This window comes from Lepisma saccharinum, chromosome 4 (assembly GCF_977018435.1).
Source record: "Lepisma saccharinum chromosome 4, izLepSacc3.1, whole genome shotgun sequence".
NCBI classification, from domain to species: Eukaryota; Metazoa; Arthropoda; class Insecta; order Zygentoma; family Lepismatidae; genus Lepisma; species Lepisma saccharinum.
Window position 1 is genome coordinate 10,329,998 of NC_139232.1, and position 17,501 is coordinate 10,347,498.

General features: G+C 39.0%; 1 protein-coding gene across 8 annotated transcripts in view; it reads left to right on the top strand.

Annotated features, from left to right (window-relative positions):
* Positions 1 to 17,501, top strand: part of Liprin-gamma (liprin protein kazrin) — a 664,640-nt gene that overhangs the window by 475,819 nt on the left and 171,320 nt on the right. For 6 of the 8 annotated variants that reach the window (XM_083120283.1, XM_083120287.1, XM_083120282.1 and 3 more), the window contains exon 2: positions 3,813 to 4,152. The exons of the other annotated variants lie outside the window; for them this stretch is intronic. In XM_083120283.1, the coding sequence (XP_082976409.1) occupies positions 4,005 to 4,152 (148 nt within the window). In that variant the 5' untranslated portion in view covers positions 3,813 to 4,004. The remainder of the gene's footprint in view (positions 1 to 3,812; positions 4,153 to 17,501) is intronic. 8 annotated transcript variants of the gene reach the window in all.

The window sequence follows — 17,501 nt, forward strand, 5'->3', positions numbered from 1 at the left end:
TAAATGTTTATTTCTAAACTCTAGTTACGAGGTTAACAAATGTAATGGTACTGTAACTTTTATACACCATAATATTGATATAGTATTGGTATTATATGGCCTATTAGTTTTCACGCTATGTAAACGTTTTAGAATTTTTATAATTTCTTAACAGGAATAAAATAAATAGGTTACACTAAAGAATCGGAAATTTTACAAACGCGTTCAAATAGTTGTATTTTTGGGAATGTTCCCTATAAAGAAAGAGCTTCCATAGTAGGATCTACTAAGTGAAGCGAAAATACAACCTTTACAAGAGAGTAATCACAAGAGTACTGTAAGGTATTACGTAGAAATGAAATAGTAGTAACCCATACATGGAAGGAAACCACTCTGCAATTACAATTCTAAATCACAATTCCGTATATTATTATGTAAGGCTCAAATGCAACATGAAAGTATGCAATATGTACAGACCGAAACGCAAAATGGATAAACATGCTGACAGATCTGCCTAAGTAATTACAAATATCGTATCACAGTGCAACAAATACGTGTACATCATTGTTCACTTACCGAAAAGGATAATCATATTCTGCGAAATTATAAAATGCAGTTATAACATTCAATCCAACATCGTTTTAATGTGACAAACATTAAAAAAAAAACGTAAAGTGTCATCCTCGGTAGTTTCAGCCCATAATCATCTATTTAATTTTCACATATCTCGGTAAGATATACAAAACTGCATTTTAACATGGAGATTATAACTGTGTTCACTTATTTTTTCAATTTCACTTCGTCTTTTACTTTACGATCCATATTTGAGGGCACACTAGAGTGCCACACACGTAAATTTGCCGTTGCGTAGAAACGAATTTTCGTTTCGTCTCCCTCTCTCTTAGCATCATGTGTTCTACCCTGCTCGAAAACCTTCGCTATTGTTGCCACATTGTAATTCCATTCCTGGACACACTCGCGAAAACATCATTGAAAACAATTGAATAGCGCTCCAGCTCGCGGTTCCCACCGTTCGGTAGGGACGCTAATGTGGCAATATAGCACGGCGTAGTGCTTGCTTCTTTTATGCAGTGCATGTTCATTGGCTAGCTAGTAACTAGTGTTGCCAACTGTAATAATGAAGCACTATTTCTGTCACGGAAGGGGAAAAGGCAGGTAAAGTGGCGGTGAGTTTTGTTGGATTGGAAGCACCATATTTTTATTTTATACTAAGTATTTGACCGGTTTGACGTTGTGTGCGTGTATTGCGTGTGTGTATGTAAAAGTGTGTGTTTGCTAATGAATGTTAAATTCCATAATGCCTCCAGTTCTGTCGAAGTTGAAATCAAAAACCTTGCATAGCCAAGCTCGGGAAATTCTAAGCAACGTGCACGAGTTCATGAAGGAGGAAGCCAGTCATGGTGTTAGCATCCCAATAAAGCATTTTGGCAAGAGAGCAGCGAACAGCAGCAACAAATTGTTCATATTTCATAATTTTGGAATTATTCAAAGTAAATAAATTATGTGGCTCCAACATCATTTCAACTCTGGCTCCGGCACGTTTTCTTGTAGAAATTGCATAGAGGAGGCTGTCATTTTTGCTGCTTAATGCGATACATATTGTTTTCTGTGTTAAAATTGCCATGCTTTGATGGGTGACCAACTTCATAGCAGGGCCGGCGGAAGGGGAGGGCGAACCGAGCGGCAAAATTTGAAGAGAAGAAAAAAATAAGCCTATTGAAAACTGTGATCGAGCGAGATATTCTTTTGCGCTGAATAGTATTGAAATAGCATAAGAAGTCTCATTATTTATTTTATATTTTGATGTTTTAGTTAGGAATATATTGATTTTCAATTTTCCGTTGCTGCGTAATGACCGGGGGGGGGGGGTCGAAATAGAGCGGCATCTGCCGCCACCTCCCAGGGAGGCAAAATGACTAGCGCCGGCCCTGGTTCATAACAAAAGAAAAAGCCGCGCAGCTTATCGTCTAGTGGCAGTATATGTACTTGTTATTGTTGTCGAAGCCGGCATCCTTTGTAAATGTACAACAAAGGCAACCGACTGTCGCAGATCTCAGAGAGGAAATAATAATACTGTTTGAGGAGGAGTGTTATGGTGCAATTGTAGCGGTTTAACACGTTGGCATGTTATTATCTGCCGTTGCAGTTCCATACCAGTGTATACGGGTTTTGGGAGTGAAAAGTTAGAACGCCACCAGTGCATTAATGCAATGAAAAATAATATATACGTATATATTTTTTTTATTTTGTTTGAAATCACTCAAATAAGGAATCGTATGAAGAAGTCTTCTTTGTAGCATTTTTGGTAATTTTACTTATGTGTTAGTTCATATTTTGCGAATTTTTAGTTCATATGTATGTAGCTACATACAAAGCCACTTGTTAGTACATATTAATCCTAGTCCTGGTATAATGCATGACGTTTAAAACTCGACGTTAGATAGACCTGAATTCTCTAATTTTATTGTTGTACGTAACAGCTGTGCATCGGAGCACTGCAGCGATTTTTCTATCTGCTCCATTAGCAACACTGCTTCTTTAGTTGTTTCGCGCATCGCACGGCAGAATTAACTGTGCTGGACTCTACCACAGACAAATTACGGAAATACGTCTACTAATAGGGTTCGAGAGTTCGAGTGTATTCCCCTCGTTCGAGCGAAAAACGCTCATTGCAGCACTCTAAGTAGTATGTAAGAAAATAATCCTATAATTCACTATTGTTGAAGGAAATTGTAGTGATTTTTTCAATCGAGTAGGTTATGTTTTTCAGCTATGTGATTGTGTCGGCAAACAAATGGTTGTGGACATGTTTTATAGAACTTTTTGTGAAGAGTCTCTTATTGGTCAAGCAGCAATCTTTTAGATTCTGATGGATATCCTGGATTGTGCCATTCCCATTCGATTATTTTTTCAGGTCTTTGTCCACCAATAAGAAATGAAGTAATGTTGCTAGGGATTAGGATGCTCGTATTGCAGCATCAGCATTTACTGTGATTTAGGAGAGTAATCGTTTTTTCTTTCTTTTCTGATAATAAATTGTTTACTATTTTCCTACGGGTCCAATTTTCAGCTGTTCTAGCTGGCGAATCTTATTTCTAACAGACCCATGATTTAAAAAGAAACTCCGTTGTTAGCCCAGGTAAAAAAATAATGAAAACAATGAATAATTGAAATACAAGTTTCTCAGAATTTTACCTTTCATGAAATGATATGGAAGTGAATTACGAGAAATTTGATTTCAAATACTCAGTTTGTTGTTAAACTGGACAAACTAACGGTCCTGAATTAATGTTGAGACGACATAAAGAGCGATAATATTTTAATAACAATTACTAATTAAGTGTGTGGCAAACTAAGTCGTCATAATTATTTATGTAATTATTCGTGGGAACTGAAGTGAAATGTATGTTATTCGCCTCAGAAAAGTTTTACTTCTAATGTGCTTATACTCTATATAAATATTTTGGTTTTCTTTAATGCAATATGTTTCCAGTGACTAATAAATTAAATTTTACTCTTGTGCATAAGCTATATTAAATTTTAACGAAGCAGTACCATCTAGCGAATGGTTCGTTAATTACAGACCACAACTAGCCGTATTCTATTTGTACTTTTTAGGGAGTAGAAAAATGGAATAGATTACCTCAAGATCTTTGAAAGATTGAATTACATTATACGATCACATTGATGATCTTATATTCTTCAAAATCAAGCATAAGAAATTTCCGATACTTCTAAAACAGTGCGCAAAACATTACTTATTTGTAACATGAGTATTAAATTGAAAGTAATAGTCCCTCGCTTTTTCGCAGGTCTGAAACCAAATGCCCAAAATAGTATTAGTTAGCGCTGTTTTCTTCCGAAATCGCTTCTAATGTCTATACACACGATTGGGGTTGAGGTCTGTAGACGCAGGAGGCAGCCAGAACCCTGAGACAGTTTCGAAAGCAGTTGAGAACATGAGCGTGTTTCGAAAGGGCTTGTGGTGAACAGTTCCGTATGCTATGGTAAGCACAGAAGCAGAGAATTCGGAGCATGCGCAGAGACAGGAAATAATCGAAAAACAAATGCCTAACATGCTGGATCTTCACAAGAATGTCTTCAATGCCTTCTCCAGAGCATTTGCTCGCCAAAACCACCAGTTCGAGACAGGTAAGCAATTATGTTGTTTCAAATAACGCTGTAGCCTCTAACAGCATGGTGATGGGTTTGAGAAGTATTTGCAATGTTGCAATGTAAGTGGTGGTTGGATCAATTTAGGGTGAATTACTAATGTAACGACTGTGAAATAAAAAGTATGTCTGCATGATGCCAAATGGATTGTTACCTAGTGGTAACATAATAATTTCTATCTGAATAGCATCGAAAAGAATGCGACAGTGTCGCTGAACTGTAGTACAGAGGTCTTCGAAAACCGTTCAATAATAACTTTGATCGTTAATAAACCGCAACAGATATTCAAACTTATTACCTATTAAGCTTCCTGCATTATAATGCTCTCAAATTCTTTGATAACGTGAGGTTTAAGAGGTGGCCCGTTGAAGACATCCAATTATCAACTTATCTTCTACGTAGTACACCCTGGACTGGAATTTTAGACCGACGAGAGACTGGCGCGAGATCCACAAGGGTCTGTGGGATTGTTGTACTCATTCTGTCCATATGTGCTTCTGATTTTACTGTCATCAATTATATCTTATCACCACTCATCCTCATCTTCGCGATCAGCCAAAGGTGGCTGAAAAACGAAGTAAACTAAATATGTCAATCTATCTTTGAAAACCTTTCACTTTAGTGTCAAAAATTTAATGATGTAAAAGTCACAGACCGGTGAAAATATACGTTCAAAAATTATTACCTCGGTATAATGGAGTTTTCTGTTGTGGTTTTCATCCAGTAGAAAAAGTGTGAAACAGTGTTTACGTGGAAAAACAGTGCTGTTGTAGGAAAATATAAAATAGAATCTACAGAGAAATACTGTAAGTTTTAATGTCTTATGTTATATTGTAAAACCAACATTGTCAGGTAAATTGACAAAATCAAGGTTTTTAAAGGTCCAGAAACTATATATTCTAATGGGTTCTATTGGGTTCCGCTATAGGTGCGAAACCTATTTTCTCGCACAATTTAATTAGGTCCAATTTGCGTATTGTTTCATTGAAAAGAGGTTCCTGGACTGTATTTAAATTGATGCGGAACCACGTTCCAGATGAAGGGAAATGTTTATCTAAATGGCCTGTCACGTGAAACAACAGTCGACAGGAGAAGGCCACCTGCTGGAACACCTGGGAAGGAATGTTCCAGATAAACAACTTTCTAATAATCTTATTTCCGGAGGGGAGTGGTTTTTGTGTATATATCTTCCTGTCTTGTACCTTATGTCTAGGGACATTGAATTTTAGCGATGCGCAAAATCGCGAAATGTGAAGGAAAGATGCAATTTTGAACATTCTGAACGTAACTACACCCCCAATGATGAAATATGCTGGAGTTTTTTTATTCGCGAAGTAATGCGAAATGTGTGCCTTTTCACGAAATGAACGCTTTTTCGCGAAATAACCGTGAAATATCATCAAATTAAGTAGAAAACACGCAAAAACCGGCAATCGAGGTTGTGCGCGCAAACTGTAGATTTGTAACGAAACGTTTGTCTAAAGTTTCCTACCACTTGCAGCTGAAGAATGTTTTATCTTCGTCACATGAGGAAGACGCTGCAAATTGGGATTTCCCATGCACATAATCTCAGTTCGAATACTTCGCTCCCTGTCAAGTTGCATTCCTTTCTTCCTCCGAATGTCTACTCAGCTTCCAGTTTAATTGAACTTGCTAGCTGTAGCAGCGATAACATTAGTCTGTTCCCGCACATCAAGGGAAACAATGGTGTCGCTTGTGTTCAGTCATGAATGAATTTTGTTTATCATCATGTGATTTTCAACATGTGTTTGTGTATGTGCAGTAGTGATTATTTTATTTGTTGTACAGCAAGGATATCCTTTAAATACATACAATGAATAAATCACTTGAGATATGCAATTTAGAAATGAAGTGATTTTTGTGTTGATGTTTTCTTTTTGGTTGGACAGCTAAGTACTTGTGTATGTGTACAGTATATAAAAATGAAGTAATTTATCGATTTATAGCTCTTTTGTATGTTGTTTCCTCTCATAATGAAAAAGTGTGTGCCAAATGTTTTTTCCACCGCTGGTATATACCGCTGATCTAACATTTTATTTACCGCACTTCTCAGTTTTTATTTACCATAAATTTGTCTCCCTACTTATGTCATTTATATTTGGTACAGAGTCTGAAGAAGACCTTGCTAGAAGGTTGAAACGTAACGTTTATTTTATGTTTTAAAATAAAAAATAAATTTCTGCCTTGGTCAGCGTATTGAGTTTTAGATATATTAGTTTAGGAACCCATTTCCTCAGATGGTGTTATTGTACCTTTCGTGAAAAAAAAACTACAGATTTATTTGGTCAAACAAAATGTTCCTGAAATAGACATTGTTACACAGCTTATACCGTGCGTTCATTTCGATCTGCAGCCGAGAGATCGGGAGAAGCGTGGCGGGCGGCGCTGACGGAGATGCCGACATTTGCGGCCTGTAATGCCCGCTTATTTTTATAGACATATGCAGACATTTATATAAATATTGCAAAACGATCACTAACCTGTGTTATAACACGCAAAAGTTCTTCTGTAATTCATCCAAGTTCTGCTCTTATATACACAAAAAAATACGCTTTAGAAACGATGTTAAGAGCCACAGATAATAAAACATTTTAATCATAGTTTTGACCAGTAACGTCCTGCTTAAGTTTATATCCTTGAAAGAGTTTTGTGCCGATGGGGATCGTTTGGAGGTTTTGAATGTGCAACACTGTATCAAGATTACGCTGTAGAAGAAACCGTTAAAAGTCAATAGTGTTCGTGAGCTTCCTTGCAATCCGAAATCTCCGAGCTCGAGTTTTTTGTTCCTTCGCGACTAGATGAAGACAGAGTTGTAAATATAGTGGCGAGCAATGTAAACCAAGAGCGTGTTAATTTCGTACTGTGCGCAAGAGTGTTATTCTTGGTTACTTGCAGTTACTTGTTTGTGTTATTGTAGTGTGTATGTGTGACGTGTCAGTGAGACGATTGGAATGCCAGCCGCAAGATTCACGTTAGAACAAAGATTTTTTTATGTATGACACGTACCTACGTGAAAACAAACTCGTGTCGAGACGTGTGTAGGTAATTTGTACAGAAATTCCCATGCGTTTCAACTCCACACAGAGATACGGTTAGACATCTTGTCCTTAAATTACGAGAAACTGTATCGTTAAATTTTAAAACACCTAAGCAAAAACGACGGATTCTAACCGAATCAAAACTCGATGATATTGGTGCAGCGTTAGAACGTTCTCCAAACAAACCTCTACGCCGTGTTTCACAAGAGGTGGGCGTGTCAAAATCATCGGCACATACAGTCACTAAGCTACTAAAATTAAAACCATACTCTTATAACACAGGTTAGTGCTCGTTTTGCAATATTTATATAAATGTCTGCATATGTCCATAAAAATAAGCGGGCATTTCAGGCCGCAAATGTCGACATCTCCGTCAGTGCCGCCCGCCACGCTTCTCCCGATCTCTCGGCTGCAGATCGAAATGGACGCACGGTACTTGGGCATGGAATTAATTTAAACATTGATGTAAGTCACTTCGGAAAATTCGTCCTCTGATCTGAGCTAATGGCAAAAATCAAAATGGAATGTCGGTTTTGGTGACTTTCCTCTATATTCTTATGTGCAAGATTTCTGCACAGCTGCCATCGGAATAACCAATAGGATTTCTCAGAAACCACGTGCATTTGTTTACATTTATTTAATCTGATAGTGGACAGAGTATAGTCTCTTCAGTTTTTGCTCATGAACAATTGAAGATGGGAAATCTTCTGCATTACTCAAGAGAAAAAGAATATAAATCACCAAACTCAGACAGATGTAAATTAGATATGTGGGCGTCACACGATGTCAGGATTTATGAGTATAAGAATAAGGGCACCCAGATGTTTACACCAATGCAAGTAGAGCGAGACTTAATTCTCTGTGGGACATTCCGCTCTAATGAAGAAAGGTGAACCTATCGCAAGGTATGGTGGGGATACTTTTCTTACCAAATAACATGGCAAGGTGTCAAGAAAAAGAAGAACTAATATTGAGACATCCGCTTTAGTTTCCAAGGATGAAAAAAATGAAACTTATGTAACGTAGTGGTCCTAGACATAGTGGTAATATGGCTGGAAGGCGTGTAGAACAGAACCATCAGGCTTTTGTAAATCTTGGGAGTGATCAAACAGGGATTGTCTCGAGACGGGAATGGGCGTCTCTGTCTTGTTTCTAGTTGTTAATGGCCGTGTCATTCTCGAAAGGCAAGTGTGGAGTCACATGGTATAGTTGTTTGGATCCCACTTTAAACTGTAGGTCCAGTCCCGATTAGTCTTTCTGTCTATAAAGTGGACTTAAAATCAGGGCTGTTAAGGGTTCAGGAACCGATAAAGTCCAATAGGTTCTATTGGGTCCCTCAACCTTTTTTCTCGCACAATTTCAATTCGGTCCAAGTTGCGGATTGTTTCATTGAAAAATGGTTCCTGGATGGTATTTAAATTCATCCGGAAAGAAAGGTTCCAGGACCGTATTTAAAATCATCCGGAAATTGAAATACTTTAAACATGAAACGGTTCTTTACGGTCGAGAACCCATTTACACTTACTGATCTTCTCTCCTGGATCGGAATTGGATTTATTTAAAATTCCTGGACATTAACAACCCTGCATATTAATTCGCCTGCTTCTTCACCACTTCTTGCTAAATCCACTTCAACGTCTGCTTTGCATGGTCGACTGCATAACCTCTATGTACAGTGTCTCTCAAAAGTTTTAGGACAACGACATTTTAAACAAGGCAACCCAAATTACGTAAGGCGCTGGTGGGTTGCGTTAAGAGTTAGGCTCAATTTCAGGGTTGCCATATGCACAATAGATATTTATGAAATACGCAAAAGGAATAAAACCAAGTTGTATTGTGTAAAACTCTAAAAAAAAATATCAGTATTACATTTGTCGCAAATAAGAAATACTTTCTGGAAGAAAGAAAATAGATTTTCTAGTATTTCATCGCTGATGAGTCTACACAAAGGAACACAGGAGAGAGGAAACGAAAATGGACAACAAATGAGAGGAGAAAAGAGAGAGCGAAAGGGGAAGAGGAATAGTAAAGGCGGGAAGAAATGATAGGCCAGATGTGGATAGGAGAATTAACGAGGAGAAAGGGAAAAGATGCGAGGAGAGATGATGTAAATGGAGCAAAGAGGAGATGAGAGGAGGGAAAGAGATGAGAGGAGAGGAGAAGCAAGGAGTTGAGAGTAGAGTAAAAGAGAGAACATGAGAAGAACGAAAAGAAGAGGAGAAGAGTGCAGTGGAGTCGGAAATCTAAGACAGGAGAGGAGATAAGAGGAGTGGAGAAGAATGGGATGGAGACAAGAGGCGAGAACAGGAGGGATGGCGATATGACATATAGAAAATATCGATAGAAAATATCGTCTCAGCGTCAAGAATTGATGCATTGATCAAAATATCGACATGAAACATTCAATAATATTTTTAAATTAATTGGAGAATGTATTAGATCGGTGCGAAATGCCTTTTGGCTGAGTTCAGAGCGAGATAAAAATCTGTCACGTAAGATCTTTGATTCTACCTGCGATTATACCACTAAAAACATGAATGTAATTTTCATATTTAAAGAATTATCCAATTTGTCTCCACTTCTCAGTTCGTTGAAATGTAGGTTTTGTTATTTAACATTTCTCCTCCTCCACATCGTTAATTCCAAACAGAATCATTCCGTTTCACACTGCGTGAACAATGAACACAGTGGGATATGTCTAAAACGTACGAAAATTTTCTGCCACCGGAGGGGTTTGAACCTACGACCATCAGGTTGACAATCTACAGTTGTAACCACTACCCTACAAACTTTCGTTCTTGAAAATAGCTAGCAGGAGCTGACCAATGTGAAATGTAGAGGCAACACTCCTCCTACATGCAATGTGCAAGAATACTTGTTTATAACAAAGAAAACGAAGGTAGTACGAATCGGCGCAAACATTTAATGGAGAATTGCACATGATGAAAACTTTCCATTCGATATTTGCGGAAGTATCCTTGCATTCAACTGGAGTGGGTAAAGGGATAAAATCAGTATGTCCTAAATTACCACAAATATAAATAGTTATTTCATTAATATTTGTAAGTGTCTTTGAAGTAGTAAACAATTATCGTTAGAATATCATAATTGACGATCTTATACGTAAAAATATCCCTTTGAACATGTGTCAATTCATATGTCATATCGCCATCCCTCCTATTCTCGCCTCTTGTCTCCATCCCATTCTTCTCCACTCCTCTTATCTCCTCTCCTGTCTTAGATTTCCGACTCCACTGCACTCTTCTCCTCTTCTTTTCGTTCTTCTCATGTTCTCTCTTTTACTCTACTCTCAACTCCTTGCTTCTCCTCTCCTCTCATCTCTTTCCCTCCTCTCATCTCCTCTTTGCTCCATTTACATCATCTCTCCTCGCATCTTTTCCCTTTCTCCTCGTTAATTCTCCTATCCACATCTGGCCTATCATTTCTTCCCGCCTTTACTATTCCTCTTCCCCTTTCGCTCTCTCTTTTCTCCTCTCATTTGTTGTCCATTTTCGTTTCCTCTCTCCTGTGTTCCTTTGTGTAGACTCATCAGCGATGAAATACTAGAAAATCTATTTTCTTTCTTCCAGAAAGTATTTCTTATTTGCGACAAATGTAATACTGATATTTTTTTTTAGAGTTTTACACAATACAACTTGGTTTTATTCCTTTTGCGTATTTCATAAATATCTATTGTGCATATGGCAACCCTGAAATTGAGCCTAACTCTTAACGCAACCCACCAGCGCCTTACGTAATTTGGGTTGCCTAGTTTAAAATGTCGTTGTCCTAAAACTTTTGAGAGACACTGTACAAGTAAATGACTAATCCAGTTCTGTTTTATCTAATTGATAGATTTATTGGCTCCTGATTAGTGCACTTCCATCTTCTTCTAGAGCGCCGCAGTCTTGTATAGCATTTTCTTTGTTCAATTATATGTATTTTTCCACCCATCTTCCTCGCATACACTTCATCTCGAGTCTTGAATCTCCATGTGTCTTATGTCATTTCCTCCATCTGGTCTTAGTCTTCCTTGTGATCTTGTAGTAATGAGTTTCCATTTGTATAATTGCTTTACTACTCTTTCTTCAGAACCTCCCCGATGGCGCAGTGATAATGTCGCCGTCTTGTAATCAAAGGATCCCGAGTTCGATACCCGGTGGAAGCACATACTGGTTCGGATCCCACTTTAAAACTGTAGGTTCAGATCCGATTAGACTTACTGTGCATAAAGTGGACTTAAAACACCAACTCAATCAATCAAACTATTCTTTCTTCAGGCATTCTTTCAATGCGGACCTGCCAACTCGGTCTTATACCTTGGATATATTTTCTGATACACGTTAGTTCGACATTATTTCTTCCCAATAATTTATAAATCAAAGCTTTAAAAGAATTGCGTGCAATTTTTTGCTATTTTCGTTGTATAATTCTAGTTTTCGAATTCCTAAAGGCATATACTTTTGTTGTAAAAATAAAAAAAAATATGCTAAGGGACAAAACGTATCCACACTTTCCAGTATTTTAAATTATATATATATATATACAAAGGGTGTCTCAAAAGTAATAGCGCAAACTGACACAGGTGAAATTACACGATAATTGAAGCAAAAAAGTCTGTCAACACTGGTCTGCAAACGAGCCGTTTTCGAGATAATCGCGAATGTGTGGTTACAAGCCGCCATTGACTTCATTGTTTGTAAACGTCGCTAGTTGGTAAAATGCTAATAATGTGCGCGAATGTCTGGGTACAAGCCGTACCACCTCTCGGAAAATGTTCTGTTTTGTAAACAAAGAGCAAACCTCGGAACGCCCAAGGAGTAAAGCACTCGGTGTTTACAAAATGCAATCAATGACTGATTGTAACCACACATTCGCACACATTATTAGCATTTTACCAACTAGGACGACGTTTACAAACAATGAAGTCAGTAGCGGCTTGTAATCGCACATTCGCGATTATCTCGAAAACTGCTCGTTTGCAGACCCATGTTTACTGAGAATTTTCTGCTTCTATTATCGTGTACTTTCACCTGTGTCGGTTTGCGCTATTACTTATGAGACACCCTGTGTGTGTGTGTGTGTGTGTGTGTGTGTGTGTGTGTGTGTGTGTGTGTGTGTGTGTGTGTGTGTGTGTATGCGGACTTTTAGTGTATGTATATATATAGATATATATATATATATATAATATGTGTGTGTGTGTGTGTGCTGAATATAAAAAATTGTCGAATTCTCGCTAAGGAAAAATGTTACTATAGTCATTTAATAAGCAACAATATCATAAATCGCAACACAAGGAATATTGTTGTAGAAGTATGTAGCTTACAAATAAACTTTGAGCACGTCTTAAACATTGTGTGTGTTTGAGTCCACTTTATGCTCAGAAGACTAACCGGGACTGGACCTAGTAAAATCCGAACCACTATGTATGCACCCAGGACCCACTGATTACAAGGCAACATCGTCACCACTTTAAATATAGCTCACGCTTTATCTGCTTGCATATAGTTCATGACATATAACTGTTTCGCCTTCCCGCCAAAACGTCACTTCACTAAGTGCGGAAGGGGAGGAGCTAATCAGTTAGTGTCTCAGTATTAGGTAACTGAAGCACATTGGCTGCCCGGCTCACGTGCCAATTATGTAAAACGTTTTTGGCGTGCTGCGGACACAGCTACACCTCGCGGACTATAGTTGCCTTCCAATCGCCGTGAAATTGTGCACCGTGGCTCTTGGGGAAATCCATGCACAATATTTCCGGTGGCTTCGGCGAGACCACAAGCGCGATAGGGACATCGAGCGGTGTCAAATTGCCAAAAAACTCGTCCATAAAAAATGGTCGATGGTAGAGAGTCGGGCGTATCGTTGGAGTAGCTTGCACCATCGCACACAACGAAGTCTGTGAAGAGGGAGGGGGGGGGGTGGCGATGTGCAGGGAACATGCACCAGACAGAACGAGAGAGGGAACTGTGAACACATAAGCCCATAAAAAGGCAATTTTCTGTTCCTCGCTTGAGTTGGACGAGATCCAACAGGCCAGTTGCCTGAATTATGCATCTACGCAGCAATCTCCCTCAACCCTCCTCGCACACCCCTTCTTCTCTTGCCTCCATTTTCGCTGCACACACGCATTGCAAACATGTATGAACACTTTTACGTATACGAAAAAGTTACAGCGCCTTCCGCCAGGCCAAATCTGTGCTCTGTGGTGGTTAGTTTGGCAGAAGATAGTTAACTTCATTCCCCCTTCCAAATGTAACTGGTTACCTCACGTTATTCAACGTGTCACTCCACTTCAATTCCCGCATAGGAAGTTTGTCAGAAGTTTTACGTGTAACACTGAAAGGTATGCAAATAGCACAACCACACAGGTATATTATTCGTTGCGGAAAATATGAACATGCCTGCTTTACATTTCCTTTGACAAACTAATATATAACTTATCTCCATCTCCGGAGCAAGATATTTTGGCGCCCTCTCCCCACCGCCGCCCGTTCTACCAAACACCGGCATTTTATATGCTTCCTTCGATATTTTCTTCTTATGCCATAACCAACTCTCTAGCCTTCTGAAACCCGAAGGTTTATGGCTGCAGCAACACAAGCCTTCCATCTCTGTCTATCCTGGGCAAGATCAGTCCTTTCTTTTCCACCCTTACCGATTTCCTTCAGGTCCATGTCAACGTTATCCGTCTATCTTCGGCTTGGCATTCCTACTGGTCTACCACCATCAGGTTTCCCAACAAGAATCCTGTAAACTCTTCTTTCCTCTCCCATTCGTGCCACATGGCCTGACCACCTAAGTCTTTTTGATTTAATCATTCTACTAATATCTACACATGAATACAAATTGTGCAGTTCTATATTATGTAACCTTCTACACTCACCTGTCTCCTCATCCCTATTACGTCCAAATATTGTTCTAATGATTTGATTTTCAAATACTCTTAATTTATGTAGAAATTTTCAGCGAAAAATGCAGGCTCGACCAGGACTCCCGGGTCTCGGGCATACTGTGCCATTGCTCTAACCACTGAGCTACCGATCCGGCCTGGATTGGTCTGATTTTTCGCGGTATGCCAGAGACCCGGGTTCGAGTCCTGGTCGAGCCTGCATTTTTTCGCTGAAAATTTCTACGTAGTACATCTCCTGTGTGTGCCTAATCTACGTTAAGTTCTTCTTTTCCTCTTTATTCTATGGTTTATTATATTTAAATCCTACAAATTTGGAATGAGGAAACTAAGAAAAACTCATTAAAAATAATACAAATTGTATTTAAAGATTCGTAGTTTGCATTTGTGATTAAAATAAAAAGTTTAGCATGTTTAAAAGTATTTCAGTTATGTCTTAGTGTTTGAAGAACATATTTATAAACTACTTTTCGAGACTGATTCCAGTGGTGCCCTCTCTGCATAGAGCCCTAGGCTTCGGTTCCATTTGCCTACTCCTCGCTACGGACCTGCTTCTCTAATGTAATTAATAGGGACCCGATTTCTAGGTACAAATATATTTTGGCTTTTGCTTCAGAAGTCTGCCATACTTGGTAGGAGTGCCGACCATATGGCTGCAAATGTAATCTGCGAAGTCTAAATGCATATTGTTAGCTTTATCACATGACATGCATATTTCTATGGAAAGAACGTAAAATGTACATATTTTAGACATTCCAGACGAAATAGGTTACGTGGTAAATTACTATCCTATTCGGGACTCCACGACACACCGGTCACTACTGCCACAGATCCTACACTCCTAGAATGTACTACTAGTGATCTACAGTTTTAAAGTGAAATCCGAACTACTATGTGCCTCCACCGGGTATAGATCCTGGGACCCCTTGATTACAAGACCCCAAATACGTATAGGTGAAGCCCGACCCTGTGGTGGTTAGCACATCGCGCTGCGACGCCAAGGGTCCCGGGTTCGAATCCCGGTCGGGCTTGGTTGTTGGTGAATGTCCATTCATCAATTTCATCATTTCATCACTCATCCTCATCTTCGCAAATTAGCCAAGAGGCACAAAACGCGAAGTAAAATAAACTAAATCAAATCAAATCAAAACGTATAGGTGAAATTGATGCAAGTGGGCGTGTCATCCTCAACTTCAAATAAGCATGTGCATCGCGTTACGAGGCCAGGGGTTCCAGGTTCGAATCCCGGCCGGGGCATGGATGTTTGTGAGCGTCCATTCATAAATTTCATCATATCATCGCTCATGCCCATCTTCGCAAATTAGCCGAAAGTGGCACAAGAAGCGAAGTAAAATAAATCAAATCAATCAATCAATAAAATAAGCACGCCTGACTACGTGTGATGTGCAAAGGTCGTTTTTACAATACAATTATAATTGTCGTGCATTTTCAATGGAAATTTTGGAAATAAACTTTGTTGTTCATTCAGAATGCAACAAGGAACTAATGCCCTACTAAGTCCTGACGCACCCAAAATTTTAAAATCAATGAATCAATCAATTGTAACGACAAGAAATGTATAATTCTCTGACGTTGTTGTAGGTATGTACAAATCAACTGTATTTTATGAAAATGAATATGTATAACACCAAATTACGTGTAAATGCATTACGTACAAATAAGGTTTATTTAACACGTTTTAAAATTAAGTTCCCTTGGGGTAATAACGTCAAGTTAAGGTTCTGTCATTTGTATCGTTACCACAGACTTCTTAGTCTATGTCTGTACTAATGAAAGTCATTTTTCACAAACTAGCGCATACCTCGGAATGTATGCGCTTGGAGGTTGGGTATCTTTCGGGGCTCTCCCCCCTTTTTTATCTCGCAATATTGTTCTGCGACTTGCATATTTTATCCATGCACTTTTGTAAGTTTTATGTTACTTAGTGCCGTTTTAGGTTGTATACTGTGCTCAGCAATTAAAATAAACTCATCATTATTATTATTATTATTATCAACATCATCATCATCATCAGTGGGGTTGTCAGTTATCATAATTGTTATCCCCAACTTCAGAAGATTAGCTTCGCTCAAACCCTCTAGTTTCAGCAGTCAGATAAAGCGAATTCTCTTTTGTTCCGACCTCTGGGTGCTGCTCCCTGAAACGCTGTGACGTAAGAAGAGTGGCGGAATTTATGATGCGGTCCGCCATCATATCAGATGAATGATTAATCGCAATTTGCGCTGCCCTGGTAACTCGAGCCCTTCGTTTAATCCCGCGGTTCGGTCGCGTGCTGGATTTGGCGAGCCCTTGACAGGGCCCTGGAGACGCCGAGCACCAGCTTTCTTCTCGTGACCTCGGTGGCCTTTGTATCGACGTCGGTGAATGCCCTTTTGCTTCAAAGGGTTCGTTTAATCTTATTTAATGCATAACTATTTCCATCCCGTACGTAATTTTTACTTCGTTTTTTTCATTCATTGTTTTCTGCCTAATTGGCAGGTTTTTTCACTGAAATCTCCAGCTTTCCCTATTCTCTGCCTTACGCTTCGTAATAGCATACGACCCAGTTAATTTAATATCATCCATAAGCTGATATCTCTTTCTTCCGCGGACTTTTCCTCCTTCAACCATTCCCTCCAAGGCATCCCTTAGCAGGCAGTTCCTTCTTAGACAGTGTCCTAACCAATTTCTTTTCCTCTTCTTGATGGTCTCCAGTATAGATCTATTTTCACCAACTCTTTTCAGTACGGCTTCGTTTCTTACCTTGTCCGTCCATTTTACATGCTCCATTTTTCGCCATGTCCACATTTCAAAAACTTCGAGTCGTTTCTCTTCATTTCTTCTCAACGTCCAGGTTTCTGCACCATATAGTGCTACACTCCACACAAAACATTTCACTAATGTCTTCCTTAGACCTATGCCCAAGGGTCCACAAAAAACATTTATTCTTCTATTGATAGCTTATTTTGCTATTGCGATTCTCATTTTCACTTCTTGTTTGCAGCTCATGTCACTGCTTACAGTGCATCCGAGGTACTTGAAGCTATCCACTTGCTTGATTCTTTCACTATTTGCTCTCACATGAATATTCCTTGGTTTCCGTCCTATAACCATTGCCTTTGTCTTGTTTATATTAATCTTCATCCTATACTGCTCACAGCTGCTGTTTACAATTTTCAGTTTCAATGTGAAAAATCAATGAAACTCTTCCCTTTTTACACACATTGAGTTGGGTTTCTCTTTCCTAGATGTCGGAACAGAACTAGGAAAATGGAACAAAGACGAGGGCAGTTATAGTGATTTCATGGTAGTTGTTTCTACAGTGAGTCTCAACTCCGACTTGGCCGCAGAGCGGCGGC